General features: G+C 43.9%; 1 protein-coding gene across 1 annotated transcript in view; it reads left to right on the top strand.

Annotated features, from left to right (window-relative positions):
* LOC136638899 (collagen alpha-1(III) chain-like) overlaps nucleotides 1-17,796 on the top strand; it is a 133,999-nt gene that overhangs the window by 77,602 nt on the left and 38,601 nt on the right. The window contains exons 21-27 of the mRNA XM_066612927.1: nucleotides 65-127; nucleotides 219-281; nucleotides 373-435; nucleotides 527-589; nucleotides 4,080-4,124; nucleotides 5,245-5,322; nucleotides 11,585-11,638. Coding sequence (XP_066469024.1) covers nucleotides 65-127; nucleotides 219-281; nucleotides 373-435; nucleotides 527-589; nucleotides 4,080-4,124; nucleotides 5,245-5,322; nucleotides 11,585-11,638 — 429 coding nt within the window. The remainder of the gene's footprint in view (nucleotides 1-64; nucleotides 128-218; nucleotides 282-372; nucleotides 436-526; nucleotides 590-4,079; nucleotides 4,125-5,244; nucleotides 5,323-11,584; nucleotides 11,639-17,796) is intronic.

The raw sequence follows: 17,796 nt of genomic DNA, 5'->3' as shown, positions 1-17,796 counted from the left end.
TGAGTCTGTGAATGTCCTGCTTAGAAACTGAACGCTACTCTTACACTTCTTTCAACCACTTCAGGGAGAACAGGGAAGCACTGGCCCTATGGGAGAGAAAGGTATAGATGGGCTACCAGGTGCAAAGGTAAGCTGCACATGGAACAGATCAGTAAGACTAGTTAATGCCCTACTTAGAAACTTAGTGTTTCCCCTTGGACCTCTTTTAACTTCTACAGGGAAAACAGGGAAGTCCGGGTTTGTTGGGAGAGCGAGGCAGAGATGGATCCCCAGGGCCAAAGGTAAGCAGCACATGGAACCACTTAGTAAGGTGAGTATAGGCCCTGGTTAGAAACTGAGAGTTTCCCCTCATACCTCTCTCCAATGCTGCAGGGTGAACCAGGAAGCCCTGGTCCAATGGGAGAGAAAGGCAGAGATGGGTTACCAGGGCCACAGGTAAGCAGAGCATCGAACCACTTAGAAAGGTGAGTGAAGTCCCTGGTTAGAAGCTGAGAATTTTCCCTCACACCTCTTTCAAACACTGCAGGGAGAACAAGAAAGCACGTGCCCAGTGGGGGAGAGAGGCTTAGATGGGCAACCAGGGCCAAAGGTAAGCAGTGCATGGTAGAGGATAGCAAGATCAGGAAACAGAGCAACCCATGCACGCGTGGAAAATGTTTCTACACGTGCATCAAGAAGTTGCCAGTTTTCTCCTATGATGGCAGCCCTCTCACCTAATGGAATGTCACCCTATGTCTTGGGGCCACATAAGATCAACCCACTTGTGATGCTTAAAGCACATTAGAACTTTTGTTTGTTTGGGTTTTAGCAGTTTGGAGGGGTAATAAGGGTTGGGATTCTGGTGAACAGGCCGAGGGTATTTAGTCATTTCCCCTTGCACCATGGACTCTGTCAAAACTGCAGGATGACTTTCAGGACCATGAGGCAACGGGAAATAATTAAATACCCCCTTTTCACATGTCAATGCCCCAATCCTGATAGATTCTCCAACAGCACAAGCCTATGCATGTCTACCTCTCCCAAGTCACTTCTTCTGTTTCCCATGGAATTCCAGAGGTTTTTCCCTTGCAACATGCACATTTGGTGAGGAGAGCAAGGTCTTTGCATGCTTGATGGAAAAAGGCAAGGCCCAAGTTCATGTGAAATGTCATGTCATCTTGAATAGGCAAGACAGCTTTCCGCTTTATCCATGTGATGGCAAGTGCTAAAGTGGAAGGCAGCTCGTGTTGTTTTCAGAGCCATATGCACTTGGAATTGCACTCAGAAAGGTGGCCGTGGAATGAGCTTTGGCTGGAGTTGGCTGATGGCTACCAGAAATGGTTCTCACCTGTTGGCCTGTACTCTTGCTTCTAGTGTTGCACATTCAATTTCCATATCCAAAATTGGCTCCTTGAATGCTTTGTCCTTTGCATATGGATACCCTTATAGGCTAGGTTCAAATACAGTAATGGTATTGGGGGGAAAACTGACAAGAGAAGGCAAATTAAGTGTAGGACAAGAATGTATTTTTGCAAAGTTTTCACCTGGAATTTTCAAGTATGCTGTTTATAATCACAGGTCATCACTGTGTACAATAAAAATAATGTGACATTCCAGAGTATGATAGGTATTCAAATAAAATGCTGAATCATCTGAACGTAATGTTATAGAGAGCAAAATGTTGATGCCAGCTGGATTAAGGCATGGTACGAGTTCAATCACATTATCACCAGTACAGGAAATGGCAGCTAACTGAACACATTTATGTCAAATTATATAGGCCACAGTGCAAATAAAGCTGTTCTGTAAGTGACATATTTGTCTTGATCTGATAAATGGAAGCAAACTTTAACAAAACCTGAAAATATGGAAAGCAGCTTCACCATAAATCTAGCTCATGGGTTATTGAACAATAGGCAGTAAAGTAATATATCATTAGTCCTCATTCCTTGGCCTCATAAGCAAAATGTACATCATCTGCTTGTTATGTATACAGTATATGCTGTTGTAAAAATGCGAAATCTGTTAGAACTAATTTCAACTAGTCAAAATGTGAAGATCCCAACTGTCTTTCTAGTTCCAACTAGTCCAAACACAAAGCTCCAGAGCATCATTGGAGATTCTCATTCTAACTAGTAAGAACTAGAAAATGCTGTATTAAAAAACCCAGTGCTCTGTTGTTCTGACTAATTAAAACCACAGTTTCCAAAGACACTCCAAAGCTTTGTACTCTGACATTAGAATGCAAATCTCTGAAGGCTTCTTGGGACTTCTTCGTTTTTACTAGTTGGAACCTGTAGTGACAGATTTGGGATTTTACGGTGACATACACAAATTGCTCAAAGATGGGTGGGTTTTTGTTGTTGGTTTTGTTTTGTGTTTCTTGAGAACCTGCCATCAAGACAGGCTTCCAAACATTGTTCAGAAATGTAGCTTTGTGAAAGCTACTCTTAAAAGATCAAATATAAGATTATATAAATATTATTTGGGCATGATTATGAGCAGCTTTAAAGTAATAATACTACAAGTAAAACAAAGATCTTAATTTTGATATCAAGTTCTGAGTTCTTCTCAAATGTGTTATCAGTCACTTGGGTCAACATATCACTTGTGCTGAGAACTTCCAAGTACAAATAATGATATAAGAGTTTATTACTAAAATTTTATTTACCCCCAAATACATTCTGTTGAATATCAGATTCCAAACTATCTATAAATGAAGATATTTTGCTACCTCTTTGACTCTTTCACCCCACATTCAGTATGTCTCTACAGCAGTGGTTCCCAAACTGGTAGGTCAGAACCAGTGAGGGCCATTCTCCCTTAAAGGAAGTGGCCCAGAAATGGGTGCTCTGACAGTGCTGCAGTGATTGCAGTGGCACTTGGACAAGGATTTTTAAAACTTACCTGAGAGGACTGTGCTGTCCTCCAGGAGGGTCCAGGAAGCTCCCAGTCTCCTCTGTGGGTCTCCCTGCTGCTCCACATAACTCTGATCAATTTTTTGTACAAAAACCGGAAGTGGGCTCAGATCTTCGATTGGAGCTATGTGGAGCAGCAGGGAAGCCCACAGATGGGACTGCAACTCTCCCAGAGGCAAGCAAACCCCCCTCCCCCAGTAAGTTAAAAAAGACCCTTGCTCCTGACAGTGCTTCGATCATTGTGGCGCTATTGGGGCCTCCCCTGCCAGTACTTACTATAGTCTTTGGGACTTTGGGATCTGCTGCTCTACAGGATTTATAGAAGACTACTTTACTCTTTACTACTTTACTCTTGACTTTAGGAATAGCAGGTCTTTTCTTCTTATCTGTTACATCTGCAAAAGGGTAAAGAAAGACATAATCAAGAGGAGTCAACAGTATATTGTTCAAAAGCTCTGTGAGCCCAGCATCACAAGTGAGCTGATAAATGAACATAGCAGTGGCAACATTCTTCCCATTTTATGCCTCTAGCTGAGTGATGCCTTGTTAACTTTTGTACAGCTGGAGGAGGATGTCGTGCTAATAGCAAGCAGGGCTATGTGCTTGAATCAGCATTCCGGTCACTGATATGCTTGTTGTGATGAAACAGGCAGCATCCATTCTGCATGTTCTTTTTATCTTCATTCCAAGATGCAACATTTTAGAATCAGTGATTCCGTAATTTGTATGACCCTAAACCTAGAAGTAAGAGAATTAGAATGGAAAAGAATGCATTTGCTTTGTTTATACAAAACCAGTGTTGCCCATCTGCTGTTCCTGTTTAGTCATTCTGTAATTTTGTGAAATCTGCATCAAACATATACTGGACTGAGTTATGGCTCTTGTGCATGAAAATGAAAGGAAGTACTGCTTCAGAATGCCGTAAGCTGCTCTCTTTTCAAAATGTGACAGCAATCTTGATTTGTAACACTGAGGTGTCTGATTGTCATCTTGTCTTCTTTTACTGTTTGCCAGGTTGATTTCATAATCCTTTAAAAATGGCTTGGTTTTGCAGCTGTGTGGTGTGTGTAATGTTACTTTCTAAGGAGTTCCAGTGCCTTCTGGAGATTTCAGTCTTTTAGTTGCTGTTCTTGATGTTTTGCTCCTCAATATTTTAGAATAACAAGAATTGTTTATTTTCAGGGTGAACCTGGTGAAAGAGGAGCAGATGGACACATTGGGCCAAAGGTCTGGATTGCCTTCCTTGTTCACAAAAGTAGACCTACAAACCTACATTTTTGTCTTGTGTGGTTAGAATGGAGCTGATAAAATTTTCACTGTGATATCTAAGCAATATAGAGCTAGATTCAGCTATAGAAAAGATTAGAAGATTTTCTGTCTTAATATTTTGGGGTTGAAAAATATTTCATGAAAATCATGATCTTTCACATTCAACTGAGGACATATAATTGGGACTGAATTGCAGTATTGGCTGTTTTATAGGTTGTTGAAGATTTTCAAAGACAGATCCCAGCTTGTGTGACTAATCTCTGTCTTCATATTGAGGTCCCTTCAAATTATTACACGTCACCACTCCTACCATTCTAACAGAGCAGCTCAAGGAATAAATATCTGCTGTAGTTTCACTGATTTTAATCGGGTTATGACAATGTAGCTCAAACAGTGTAGGCTATTCAAACTGGGGCATCGTGACGCCCCAGCCTGACAGCCCTGGCCTCTGCCCCCTTAAGGGGCGGGGGCAGGAGGAAGGCAGTGACGCAATCCCCCGGAACACGTCACGAAGGGGGGCTGCAGGAACTGGGATGTACTCACCAGTCCCTGCAGCAGCTTGTCGGGGGTGCGGGGAGCCCTGCACAAGCGTCTGCAGGGCACCCCAATGTTCCAAAAGTGAAAGTGGAGCAATCACGCTCTACAAAACCAGAAGTGGAGCGCAATCGCTCCACTTTCACTTTTAGAATGCTGGGGAGCCCTGCAGACGCTTGCACAGGGCTGCCCGCACCCCAGGGAGACAGCAGCAGGGACTGGTGAGTACATCCCAGTCCCTGCAGCCCCCCTTAACAATGCAATCCCCAGAGATCCCACTGCTGCCCCCGCTGCCTCCCTCTCTCTCCCCCACTGGCTCCCTCCCCTCCCGTGCAAGGACTTACTGCAGTCCTCAAACTCCCTGAGAATTTGAAAACCACAGATGTAGGTGATATGGTATATGACTTTCTTCCAGACTATGGTAATCAAAACACTGAAGTATTTCAAGTGGTGAGCTAGAATTAACTATGTCTAATTAAAATATATGAAAGCATAATATTATGCCTGTTACCATAAAGGTTGCAATGATCTTTTTATGTTTCAGGGTCCTCCAGGCCCGAAAGGAGAACAGGGTGATACTGTGGTAATTGACTATGATGGTAGGATCTTGGAAGCCCTCAAGGTAACCTTAATGATATTATATGATAGTGGCACTGCCTGCTGAAGTGTGACTTGATCAGCCAGGTTCAAACTGGTGGTGTGCCCTAGAATTCTGCATGTCCTACATACAACCCAATGTAAGGATTTAGGCTGTGGTTGACAGAAGCTGTTGTTATTATTATTATTATACTTTATTTTTACCCCGCCTTTCTCCCCGAAGGGACTCAAGGCGGCTTACAAAACAGGTTAAAACACATTAAAAACATAGTTTAAAACAGATAAAAAATAACATATTGTAACATATTGTAAAAACAGTAGTCAGATAAAAACTAGTCAGATAAGAGCATAGCGCAGCAAATTAAAAAAGGATCAGGCCTGTAAACAGCCGTTAAAAAATATTAAGAGGTGTTTAAAAAGGCCAGGAACTCAGAAGGCTTGTCTAAACAGAAGGGTCTTCAGGCCTCGCCAAAAAGTTTCAAGAGAGGGAGCAGTTCTTAAGTCAAGGGAAAGGGAATTCCATAGCGTTGGTGCCACTACTGAGAAGGCCCTATTTCTTGCCACCGCCCCCCGTACCTCCCTAGGCGGCGGCACTTGTAAAAAGGCCTTCTCTGATGACCTAAGAGGACGGGCCGGATTGTACTGGAGTAGGCGGTCTCTAAGATACCCTGGCCCAGAGCAGTATAGGGCTTTAAAGGTCAAAACCAGCACCTTGAATTAGGCCCAGAAACGAATGGGCAGCCAGTGCAGCTGCTGGAGAAGCGGACTGACAGAGTCAAACCACTTACCTCCAATAACTACACGGGCCGCCGCATTCTGCACTAGTTGCAGTTTCCTGCACTAGTTAGTGTGCATGTAAGGGAACTACATATGTCATAGCCAGAGTTTTTCTACAGCTCCACCACCACCAAGGAGCTCTTCCATTGTCCAAGGAACCTGAAATACAAAACATGATGAAAGAGCCACAACTTTATCAGAAAAGATGCCTGTTTGCTCTTCAAGGACGTGAAATTCCATTATGAATTCCTTTGAACCCGACAGTGCAATTATTTTTGTTGAACTTCAAGTTCTCTCTCTCTCTCTCTCTCTCTCTCTCTCTCTCTCTCTCTCTCTCTCTCTGTTGGTTCTGAGTAAGGAAAGCATCTTAGTAAAGAGTCCTTCACTTTTCATTGTAGCAACTACCTAATGTTCTTTAGCAACTGCTAGACAAAGCTGCAGGCAAATTCTGGCACATATAGGAAGAGGCAAGGACTTTTTCAGGGTGTACCAGGCATCTTTTAGTAACTGCTGCCTTCATTTCCACACTGTTCAACATATGATATGTAGAGACAACTCTTCCAAGTGACAGTTGTTATGTAGAAGGTCATTTCATCTATGAATAAGACTATCAAGAAACTGATAAATATATTAGGTGGAGGCAGGACCAACCCAAGACCTCCTGGCACCAGAGACGGGATACCAGATGCTGCACCTCCTTACTGATGATGTACCAGCCTCTGCTCCTTCCACTCCCTGAATTGGAAGAGAAAGAGGAAAGTGGAGCAGAGGAGGAAGTGTGGAGGAAATTGATAGGCTAGTGCATAGGAGCCTGTCAGTTTCCCCTCCTTTGTACTTTCTCTTTTGCTCTGTCTTTGTCTTCCTTTTCCAAATCAGGTCACTAAAGGACAAGAAGGAAGAACAGTGGAGGTGAGCAAGTGGACTGAGGTGCGTGCCGTTTGCCAATTTGTTGCCTAAGGCAACTACTTCAGTTGGCCTCATGAATGGGCTGGCCCTGAGCAGAAGTTTTGGTTTCTGCTTTCATATTAATAGAAAAAATGTATATAATAGCATTCCCTGCAAACAAAATTATGTAGATGGTGTCCTTTTCCACTGGGAAAAGATCATGCCTCAAAGCATCCATTTTAACTAATTTAAAAGTATTTGAGCAGCATAAATATTTAATTCCAGATGTATCTGAAAACCATACTAATTGTTTTATTACAGGCTTCAGGGAAACTCAAATTGACGGTAATTACTTTGTGCCAGATGCCTACTTGTATTGGTTTGTCGGAATGGCCCAGCGTGTGGCTTTTGTGCTTTGGATTTCTGAATCCAGATCCTCAGAAAGATTCTGCCAAACATTGGGTTTTTATTAACAAAATAATGCCTGAGAGTTCCTGAGTTGTGATTGTTTGCAGCATGATTGATATCTGTCATGAATTACTTGTTTTATTTTGCAGTCATTTGGCTTGTTTTATTTGCGGTCGTTGTTGATACAGTCAGTTCCTTCTTTGAAAAATCCTTGGACATTAGTTGACCACAAGCTTAACTTGCCCTCCTGAATCGATTGCATTTAAGCTTGCTTTGCTTTGCCGCCATCATGCCTGTTGTTACATTGGAATAGTGAAAATGCCAAGAGGTGTGGCTCCTTGTCGCCTTGATTCCTCGCTTATGGGAAGACAGAGGCTATTGAACTACCAGTGTAGAAACTCCCAGTTGAGAATCAGCCTAGAATTGCTTGCACCACTTGCACTCATGGCTTACAACTTATTATTATTAAGAATATTTATATACCACCTTTCAGCAAAAAAATTACAAAGCTGTTTACAGACAAAAATTTACAAAGTGGTTTTACTCTTGGAGTTAGATTCTACCTACCTTTTACACGCATCATGTGTCAAATGTATCCATATATAAGCTGTGCAACAGCTGCCACTGTTGAGAATTCAGAAGGCAGAAAAAAACTGGAAGGGATCACAAAACTGGGAGGATAAGATCCGACAAACACCATCGCCACCAGATCTACCCCATCCCTTAGCCTCCCCACCCCACTTTATCCTCTTTCTGCCCTCTCCACAGCCTTACTTGCTCTGGTGGCCACAAACAGATATGGTGATGGACAGGGGAGCTTATCCACCTCTTGCAGCAGCACTCCCAAAGTGGCCACCGAGGCACACTGGGCACAAAGAGCTATAGCTGGCAGCCCCAGCCTGGCATAGAATTAGGCTGTTGGACTGTAAGATTTTTTCTGTATTTGCTTTTTTAAAGGGAATAGATAGCATTTGTAGAGGGCCTTGATCAAACTCAGCTTTGAACCTCCCCTCCCTCCTTTCCTACTTGGTAGTGATAAAAGGTGGCTATGTTTTGAAATTCTGTTGTTGGAGTTGCCTCTATTCATGACTCACTTTTTCCTCTTACAGCATTAATACTCCTGCACCTCACTATATCTTAGTGCTTCCTGAGATATTCCCCAATCAGCCTTGGCCACACTGACTGCTTCTTTCATCTTCTCTCTCCCTTTTCCTCCCGGGAATCCCCAGATTTTCATTATTATTCAATGTTGTTAAGCTTTTGTTTTTCTCTGCTGCCAAAGCAAGCAGTCACTATTTCAAAGTTATTGTGCAGGCTGGGTTGTCTCCATGCAGCTTCCATTATTATGCAGTTGCTTTTACAGCTGTGCCTGCTTCAAGGCCCTGAGCAAACCTGGTCATAAGTCAGATGTTTGAAACTTGAACATCTGTAGGTCGGGGACTTGACCACAGTTCTCCTATACTTATCCTTTGCTAACAGCATTTTTAGGAATTGTTGGCCTCATATAGTTAAAATGTGACTGAACAGGGACTGGTTGGCAACCTTCAGTCTCGAAAGACTATGATATAAGCCTACAGCACCTGGTATTCCCAAGCAGTCTCCCATCCAAGTACTAACCAGGCCTGACCCTGCTTAGCTTCCAAGATCAGACGAGATCGGGCATGTGCAGGGACTAGAGTCTCAGAATACTGGATTGAATCCTGACATTTGGCAGAGTGGCATACACACTAAAGCAAATCAATTTAATAAACAAAATCTCTTTGCTCTGGTGATTTAAAAACAGCCGTGCTGACCTTTTGAAATGCACGGAGGCAATCAGTCTCTCTCGAGGTGCTTAGGCTTCACTAGGAGGCAGCAATCCCTCCCTTCACCAGGAGCCCCAGTGAGAAGGAGGTGATAATCGCTGCCATTTAGCCTTCTTTCATGTGCTCAGGAGTGAAGCCTGCAGAGAGAATGATTGATGGATTGTCAGCTGGCTGCCCTCTCTGGCATTATTAAATGACAGTCGTTTAATAATGGGCCCGTCTCATCAGCTTTGAGATAGAAAAATCTGTGGATAATAGGTTATACCTGCAATCACTTGCATGACTGTCTCTCTACAATAGTAAAAAGCTGTTTTTTAAACTGTGCATTTTAAACTGTGCAAAGGTTGCATTTTTCCCTTCTCCAGGAATCAGCACATTCCTTCTCATTTGCGGGGGCCAATCGTGTTGAGTCAAATCCGTGTATAAAAAATTAGTGTATAACAAGGCTGGACCTGTATTCCCAAATAAATGCATATAGGATTGCAGCCTAAGTTGTTGCTAGAAGCCCTCATCATCAATGTTTGTGCTACCATAGATTGCATTTCTATTTAAAAAAAAAAAAAACTGCACTGTGTGATCTTCAGAAGGATGATAAATACCATAGATACCTTTAAATACCTATAGTACATAAAATTTTTGCCAAGTAATCAAGCTCCAGTTATCACTTCGCCTTATCTCCGGGTCAATCAGAGGGCAGAGCCTTTCAACTCTGAACAGTTTCTTGCTCAAGTGGGTCATTAGAAGCAGTGCAGTGATTAGTTTCTATAGTAAGTTCCCTGGGAAATTCCAGCCAAAGTTAACCTTTTCTTCTCCTCTGTTCCATTTTGCAAATGCTGTTGCAGCCTGGTTCTGTTTTGCAAAGGCTTGCATTTAGTAGATCTGTTTTTTTCAACACCAGGATCCTCCTTTCCAAAGAAGCAAAGTCTCAGGCTACAATTCAGGGCACCATTACTTTAGAATAACACCCATGGAAAGCAGTGGGTCTACTTCTGAGTAAAAAGAGTTGCAAATATCTCATCTCTCTGCTGTGAATTGAATAATAATAATAATAATAATAATAATAATAATAATAATAATAATAATACAGGTATTTCTATACCGCCTTTCTTGGTCCTCAGATTTCTCCTTAGACTTTATTCAAGGTGGTTTACATAGGCAGGCTATTTAAATTCCCGTAGGGATTTTTACAATTTGAAAGAAGGTTTCTATCTTTAAGAAACCACAACATTCAGATGTTTCTTTCTTGATCTGGGCGCACATTCTGGCCTCTATCCTCCCACGCTCAGAGCAGATGGAAATAGCTCGGCTCAGCTTGCCAGCTGCTTCAAGGTCGCACATGCCGGTAGCCTTGAACTGGCGACCTTCGGATGTTATCTTCAGGCAAATGGAGGCTCAACCCTCTAGACCGGACCTCCTGCCCACTCCCAGTTATGTGTTATGGTTGTATGTTATACGTAGAGCTTCTGGCTTAACACACCAGACACCTTAAAGGTGGATTTGATTCATGGATCTCCTGCAGTGGTTCCCAACCTTTTACACTGGCATATACCTTGGCAGCCCATTTCCATAAATTGTACCCTTCATATTAGCAAAATGTTTGTAATTAATAATACAAGCCCTCATCTCCTCTATATGAAAGCCCAGACTTCATGTATTTATCACAGTGTATTCTCTTTTTATCTGTTTGAAGAACAGAAGACTCTGGCTTTGCACTGTTTTGCACCAGAAGTGTGCTGAGAAATTCTGGGTGATTGATCACTTTCCATATTATGTTTCAGCTTTTTTACTGTGCTGGCTTTCAATCTCTGGTTCATAGATGAATTGATGACCAAAAACTAGCTATTGGTGGGGCTTTCGCAGCCAACTAGCTACCTTCCTTCCTGCCTTGCTGGCCCTGCAAAGCATTCTGGAGCATGACCTGCCTTTTTCTGCCATTATACCATTCTTTTTCAAGTACCCTTAAAGGTCCTGTTGAGTGCCCTTGAGAGTACATGAATCCCAGGTTGGGAACCACTGTTCTACTGGTATGTTGTTTACAGTGCACAGATAGTGTTTACAAAAAGGTGGTGAAGACCAGAATTTTAAAAGAATAAAAATGTATCTTATGATCTTTTACTATGTTTTTAATAAATTAGAGACTGTACAGTTCTTAGGTAACAATTAGTGGTAAGTTATTTTTCAGGATCTGGCCTCAGGTAAAATAAGTCAGAACTATAGTCAGACACCCCCCTAAGTTTAGCCCCCGACTTATCCGAGGGTCGTAGAAAATTCCATGATATATTTTTCTCAAAGCCTGCCCTCGACTTATCTGTGAGATCAATTTGTGGGCAGGTGTGTCTGCAGTAGATTATTCATTCAAAATGTTTATATTTTAAACAGCAGTTAACAAACAGCTTCTGTTCTTTTTTTCAGGGTCCACCAGGACCACAAGGGCCACCTGGTCCTCAAGGAGCTCCAGGACCAAAGGTTGGCCTTCTCTTCCATTTCACAATTTATTTGTATTTATTTACTGAAACAGTGTTCCTATGGTTTACTTTGCTGTTCCTTCCTATGTGATTCTTTTGTTAATGGCTTGTCTCCTTAAGGAACTATGAAGATCACAGTGGTGGGTGGGAAGTTCAGAAGTCCAAAGAGCAGTAGGAAGCAAAACTAATGGACTACTGTAATTATGTGTGGCTGCTTGGAAGCTTCAAAGGTGCAAAATGCAACTACTATACTGTTGATATGAGCAAGTCCACTGGAACATATTACACCAATTCTGTTCCTGCTTTGTTAGCTTGCATCATATTTCTGGGCTCAGTTGAGAGTGCTCAGATGTTTGATGAGTCAATCAGGTCTGGTTATGGTAATTCATGCATTGGTTACATCAAGCCTGGATTACTGTACTGCACTGTATGTGGGGCTGCCTTTGAACATAAGAACATAAGAACATAAGAACAGCCCCACTGGATCAGGCCATAGGCCCATCTAGTCCAGCTTCCTGTATCTCACAGCGGCCCACCAAATGCCCCAGGGAGCACACCAGATAACAAGCGACCTCGTCCTGGTGCTCTCCCCTACATCTGGCATTCTGACTTAACCCATTCCTAAAATCAGGAGGTTGCGCATACACATCATGGCTTGTACCCCATAATGGATTTTTCCTCCAGAAACTCGTCCAATCCCCTTTTAAAGGCGTCTAGGCTAGACGCCAGCACCACATCCTGTGGCAAGGAGTTCCACAGACCGACCACGCGCTGAGTAAAGAAATATTTTCTTTTGTCTGTCCTAACCCGCCCAACACTCAATTTTAGTGGATGTCCCCTGGTTCTGGTATTATGTGAGAGTGTAAAGAGCATCTCCCTATCCACTCTGTCCATCCCCTGCATAATTTTGTATGTCTCAATCATGTCCCCCCTCAAGCGTCTCTTTTCTAGGCTGAAGAGGCCCAAACGCCGTAGCCTTTCCTCATAAGGAAGGTGCCCCAGCCCCGTAATCAGCTTAGTCGCTCTCTTTTGCACCTTTTCCATTTCCACTATGTCTTTTTTGAGATGCGGCGACCAGAACTGGACACAATACTCCAGGTGTGGCCTTACCATCGATTTGTACAACGGCATTATAATATTAGCCGTTTTGTTCTCAATACCCTTCTTAATGATCCCAAGCATAGAATTGGCCTTCTTCACTGCCGCCGCACATTGGGTCGACACTTTCATCGACCTGTCCACCACCACCCCAAGATCTCTCTCCTGATCTGTCACAGACAGCTCAGAACCCATCAGCCTATATCTAAAGTTTTGATTTTTTGCCCCAATGTGCATGACTTTACACTTACTGACATTGAAGCGCATCTGCCATTTTGCTGCCCATTCTGCCAGTCTGGAGAGATCCTTCTGGAGCTCCTCACAATCACTTCTGGTCTTTACCACTCGGAAAAGTTTGGTGTCGTCTGCAAACTTAGCCACTTCACTGCTCAACCCTGTCTCCAGGTCATTTATGAAGAGGTTGAAAAGCACCGGTCCCAGGACAGATCCTTGGGGCACACCGCTTTTCACCTCTCTCCATTGTGAAAATTGCCCATTGACACCCACTCTCTGCTTCCTGGCCTCCAACCAGTTCTCAATCCACGAGAAGACCTGTCCTCTAATTCCCTGACTGTGGAGTTTTTTCAGTAGCCTTTGGTGAGGGACCGTGTCAAATGCCTTCTGAAAGTCCAGATATATAATGTCCACGGGTTCTCCCGCATCCACATGCCTGTTGACCTTTTCAAAGAATTCTATAAGGTTTGTGAGGCAAGACTTACCCTTACAGAAGCCATGCTGACTCTCCCTCAGCAAGGCCTGTTCGTCTATGTGTTTTGAGATCCTATCTTTGATGAGGCATTCCACCATCTTACCCGGTATGGATGTTAGGCTGACCGGCCTATAGTTTCCCGGGTCCCCCCTCTTTCCCTTTTTAAAAATAGGCGTGACATTTGCTATCCTCCAATCTTCTGGTACCGTGGCTGTTTTGAGGGACAAGTTGCATACCTTAGTCAAGAGATCTGCAACTTCATTCTTCAATTCCTTAATAACCCTTGGGTGTATGCCATCAGGGCCCGGTGACTTATTGATCTTTAATTTATCAATGAGGTCTGAAACATCTTCTCTTTTAACCTCTATCTGACTTAACTCCTCGGTTAGGAGGGGCCGTTCGGGCAGCGGTATCTGCCCGAGGTCTTCTGCCGTGAAGACAGATGCAAAGAACTCATTTAATTTCTCTGCCATCTCTAAGTCTCCTTTTATCTCCCCTTTCCCTCCCTCACCATCCAGAGGGCCAACCGCTTCTCTGGCGGGTTTCCTGCTTCTAACATATTTGAAGAAGCTTTTATTATTCCCCTTAATGTTGCTGGCCATGCGTTCCTCATAGTCTCGCTTGGCCTCCCCTATCACCTTCTTACATTTCTTTTGCCACAGTTTATGTTCCTTTTTATTCTCTTCATTAGGGCAAGACTTCCATTTACGGAAGGAAGCTTCCTTGCCCTTCACAGCCTCTCTAACTTGGCTGGTTAGCCATGCGGGCACTCTCCTGGATTTAGTGGAACCCTTCTTTCTTTGCGGTATACACCTCTGCTGGGCCTCTATTACTGTTGTTTTAAGCAGCCTCCATGCACTCTGGAGAGACTGGACTCTTTTTACCCTCCCTTTCAACCTCCTTCTAACCAGCCTCCTCATTTGAGGGAAGTCCGCCCGTCGGAAGTCAAGGGTTTTTGTTAGAGATTTGCCTGGTATTCTTCCCCCAACGTGCACGTCAAAACGGATCGCAGCATGATCACTGTTCCCCAATGGCTCAGTAACGTTTACATCTCTAACCAGGTCCTGCGTACCGCACAAAATTAAATCCAGAGTCACCTGTCCTCTGGTGGGCTCCTTGACTAGCTGATCTAAGCCACAGTCATTTAGCACGTCAAGAAATCCGGTTTCCTTATCGTGACCAGAACACAAATTGACCCAGTCAATATGAGGATAATTGAAGTCCCCCATGATTACAACCCTGTCCTTCCTTGTCACCTCCCTGATCTGTTTCCTCATTTCAAGGTCCCCATCAGATTTCTGGTCTGGAGGACGATAGCACGCCCCCAGTATTACATTGCTGCACAAGCCTGGTAATTTAACCCACAGAGATTCTACGGTGGAGTCGGACCCACCTTCAATCTCTACTTTGCTGGATTCTATCCCTTCCTTAACATAAAGGGCCACCCCACCTCCAACACGCCCCTGCCTGTCCCTCCTGTAGAGTTTATAGCCCGGGATTGCGGTATCCCACTGATTCTCTGCATTCCACCAGGTTTCCGTTATGCCCACTATGTCAATATTTTCCCTTGTCACCAGACATTCCAGTTCTCCCACCTTTGCTCGTAGACTTCGGGCATTCGCATAAAAGCATTTATACACAGAATGCCCCAGGATGGGCTGCTTATTTGCTCCTTTGTCCCTGCATCCTCTCATTGTGCCAAACCGTCTATCACATCCCTTCACCCTACCTTTCCCAATTTCTTCTCCTACCCTGCCTTTGTCTTGTTGTTCTCTAACCTCCCCATCCTCATCCCATAGGGATGAGGAGTCCCGAACCGGATGCCCCTCGGCTCCTGTCGGCCTTCCCCCAGGGATCAGTTTAAAAGCTGCTCTGCCACCTTTTTAATGTTATGCGCCAGCAGTCTGGTTCCATTCTGGTTCAAATGGAGCCCGTCCCTCTTGTACAGGCCCCGCTTGTCCCAAAACGTTCCCCAGTGCCTAACGAATCTAAACCCCTCCTCCCTACACCACCGTCTCATCCACGCATTGAGACCCCTGATCTCCGCCTGCCTAGCTGGCCCTGCGCGTGGAACAGGTAGCACTTCAGAGAACGCTACCTTTGAGGTCCTGGCTTTCAGCTTCCTGCCTAAAAGCCTAAATTTGGCCTCCAGGACCTCCCAGCTACACTTACCCACGTCGTTGGTGCCGACATGCACCACAGCCGCTACCTCTCCCCCAGCACTGTCTACCAGCCTGTCTAGACGAGAAGTGATGTCCGCAACCTTCGCACCAGGCAGGCAAGTCACCATGCGGTCCTCACATCCATCGCAAACCCCCCTCTCTATGTTTCTAATAATCGAATCCCCCACTACAAGAAGCCCCCGACCCCCCTCCCGCCGAGGAGTATCCCGAGTGCGCTCGGATACGGGCCCATCCCCTGGAGAAGGGATCCCCCCTAGGGGATTGTTTCCCTCCTCTCCAGGATGACGTCCTCCAGTCCCGAGACTTCCCACCCGGGCAGCCGAGGAGCTGCACGCCTGAGGTTGGGATGAAGCCTGATCGTCCCCAGAAGTCTCCCCACGGTCCTCCTCTGGCTGCCTGCGCTTCTCCAGGTCGGCCACCAAGGCTTCAAGGGAGCGGACGCGTTCCCTGAGAGCCTGGAGCTCCTTGCACCGAGGACACACCCATGACTTATGCCCCAGAGGCATATAATCATACATGTGGCACTCGATGCAGAACACTGGATAGCCCCCACCCTGCTGCTGGCTGTCTGACTGCATAGCTTTTTTGTTGTTGTTGTTTTATTTAGGGGTTCTTTTAAAAACCAACTTTGAAGACCAACTCAAAACTTAAATTGGTACAGAATGCTGCTGCACTTGTTTTGACTGGCACCAGGCATTTCCCTTGGGTAATGCCATTGCTATACCAACTGCATTGACTGTCAGTTCATTTTTAAATGTAATTCAAGGTTATTGTTACCATTTTACCTTTAAAGCCTAAATGGCTCAGGGCCAAAGTACATGTTCTTTAAAAGAACAAATTCTCCCATGTGTGACTGTCTGGCCCCTGAGATAATCTGAGGAGACCCTGTTGCATGTCCTACCACTATCAGAGGCTTGTCTGGCAGAAACTCAAGAGAGGAGCTTTTATGTTTCGTTACCCACTATGTGAAATTGTCTGCCCTAAGAAATTAGGTTGGCACTCTCCCTGCTTTCTTTTTGCTTTTATTTTATGCCAAGCCTTTGAGTCTTGAATCTTAGCTCTCTTTTGAGTTTGGTTTTAGTTTTATGGGGTCTGTTACCTTCTTGTTTGTGCTGAGAAGTTTTACTAAGGTTTTATTGTTTCAATGTTTTTCCAAGTCACCTTGAGCACCTCCCTTTTTGGAAGTGAAAGGTGGGATAAAAATATTTTTGAATAAATACATATAAAAATAAGTTTGAATGATTTGAATAAATATAAAATGTGATTCTCTTGCACTGTAACTAGTCATTTTTCTTCAGAAGTCATTAGTCAAATTTCATGGTCAGGTAGCTTTATTTTCAAATGGGAATGAATGTTTTGAATATTGAAATATATCACTTGTGTTGGCTCCTGTGGCACAACTGAAGCTCTGACTAAATAAATTGGGCACTTCACTTGATATATCAAGCTGTTCATGTGCCTTAAAATACTGATGATTACTACATAATTTTCCCAAGAAGATCACTTGTTTTATAAATTTGATTTTTAAGAACAGAAGAAGAGCCCTGCTGGATCACGCCCAAGAGCCATCTAGTTCAGTTTCCTGTATCTCACAGCAGCCCACCAGATGTGTCAGGGAGCACACACAAGACCACAAGATACTTGCATCTCGCTACCACCTCTCTGTATCTAGCATTCTATTTATGCTCACACCCCCCAGTGAAGACATAAGATTGCAATTGGGTTTAACTTGTGATACTTTAATAACTTGTGATACTTTAATAACTTGTGATACTTTAATAAACACAGGTGACCAATTTTTAATGCATGAAACCTACTGAACATACCGTTCCTCCTTTGCCAGTCTGGGGTGGGTGAAAAAACTGCCACCTGCCAATTTGGCCAGTTCAATGACAGAGAAAAAATTCCTACCTGGCCCTCATAATGAGCAACCAGCTAATCTCAGACCATACACACCCATCATGGATTGTAACCTGTGATGGAATTTTCCTCTAGAAATATGCCCAATCCTGTTTTAAAGGCATCTAGGCTGGATGCCATCACCAGATCCTGTGGCAAGGAGTTCCACAAACTAATTATACTCCAGGTAAAGAAATACTTTCTTTTGTCTGTTCCAGTGTTTCTCAAACGGTGGGTCATGACCCACCAAGTGGGTCACCATCCGATGTC

Source organism: Tiliqua scincoides, chromosome 2 (assembly GCF_035046505.1).
Source record: "Tiliqua scincoides isolate rTilSci1 chromosome 2, rTilSci1.hap2, whole genome shotgun sequence".
NCBI lineage: Eukaryota > Metazoa > Chordata > Lepidosauria > Squamata > Scincidae > Tiliqua > Tiliqua scincoides.
This window is presented reverse-complemented; position numbering and strand designations above follow the sequence as displayed.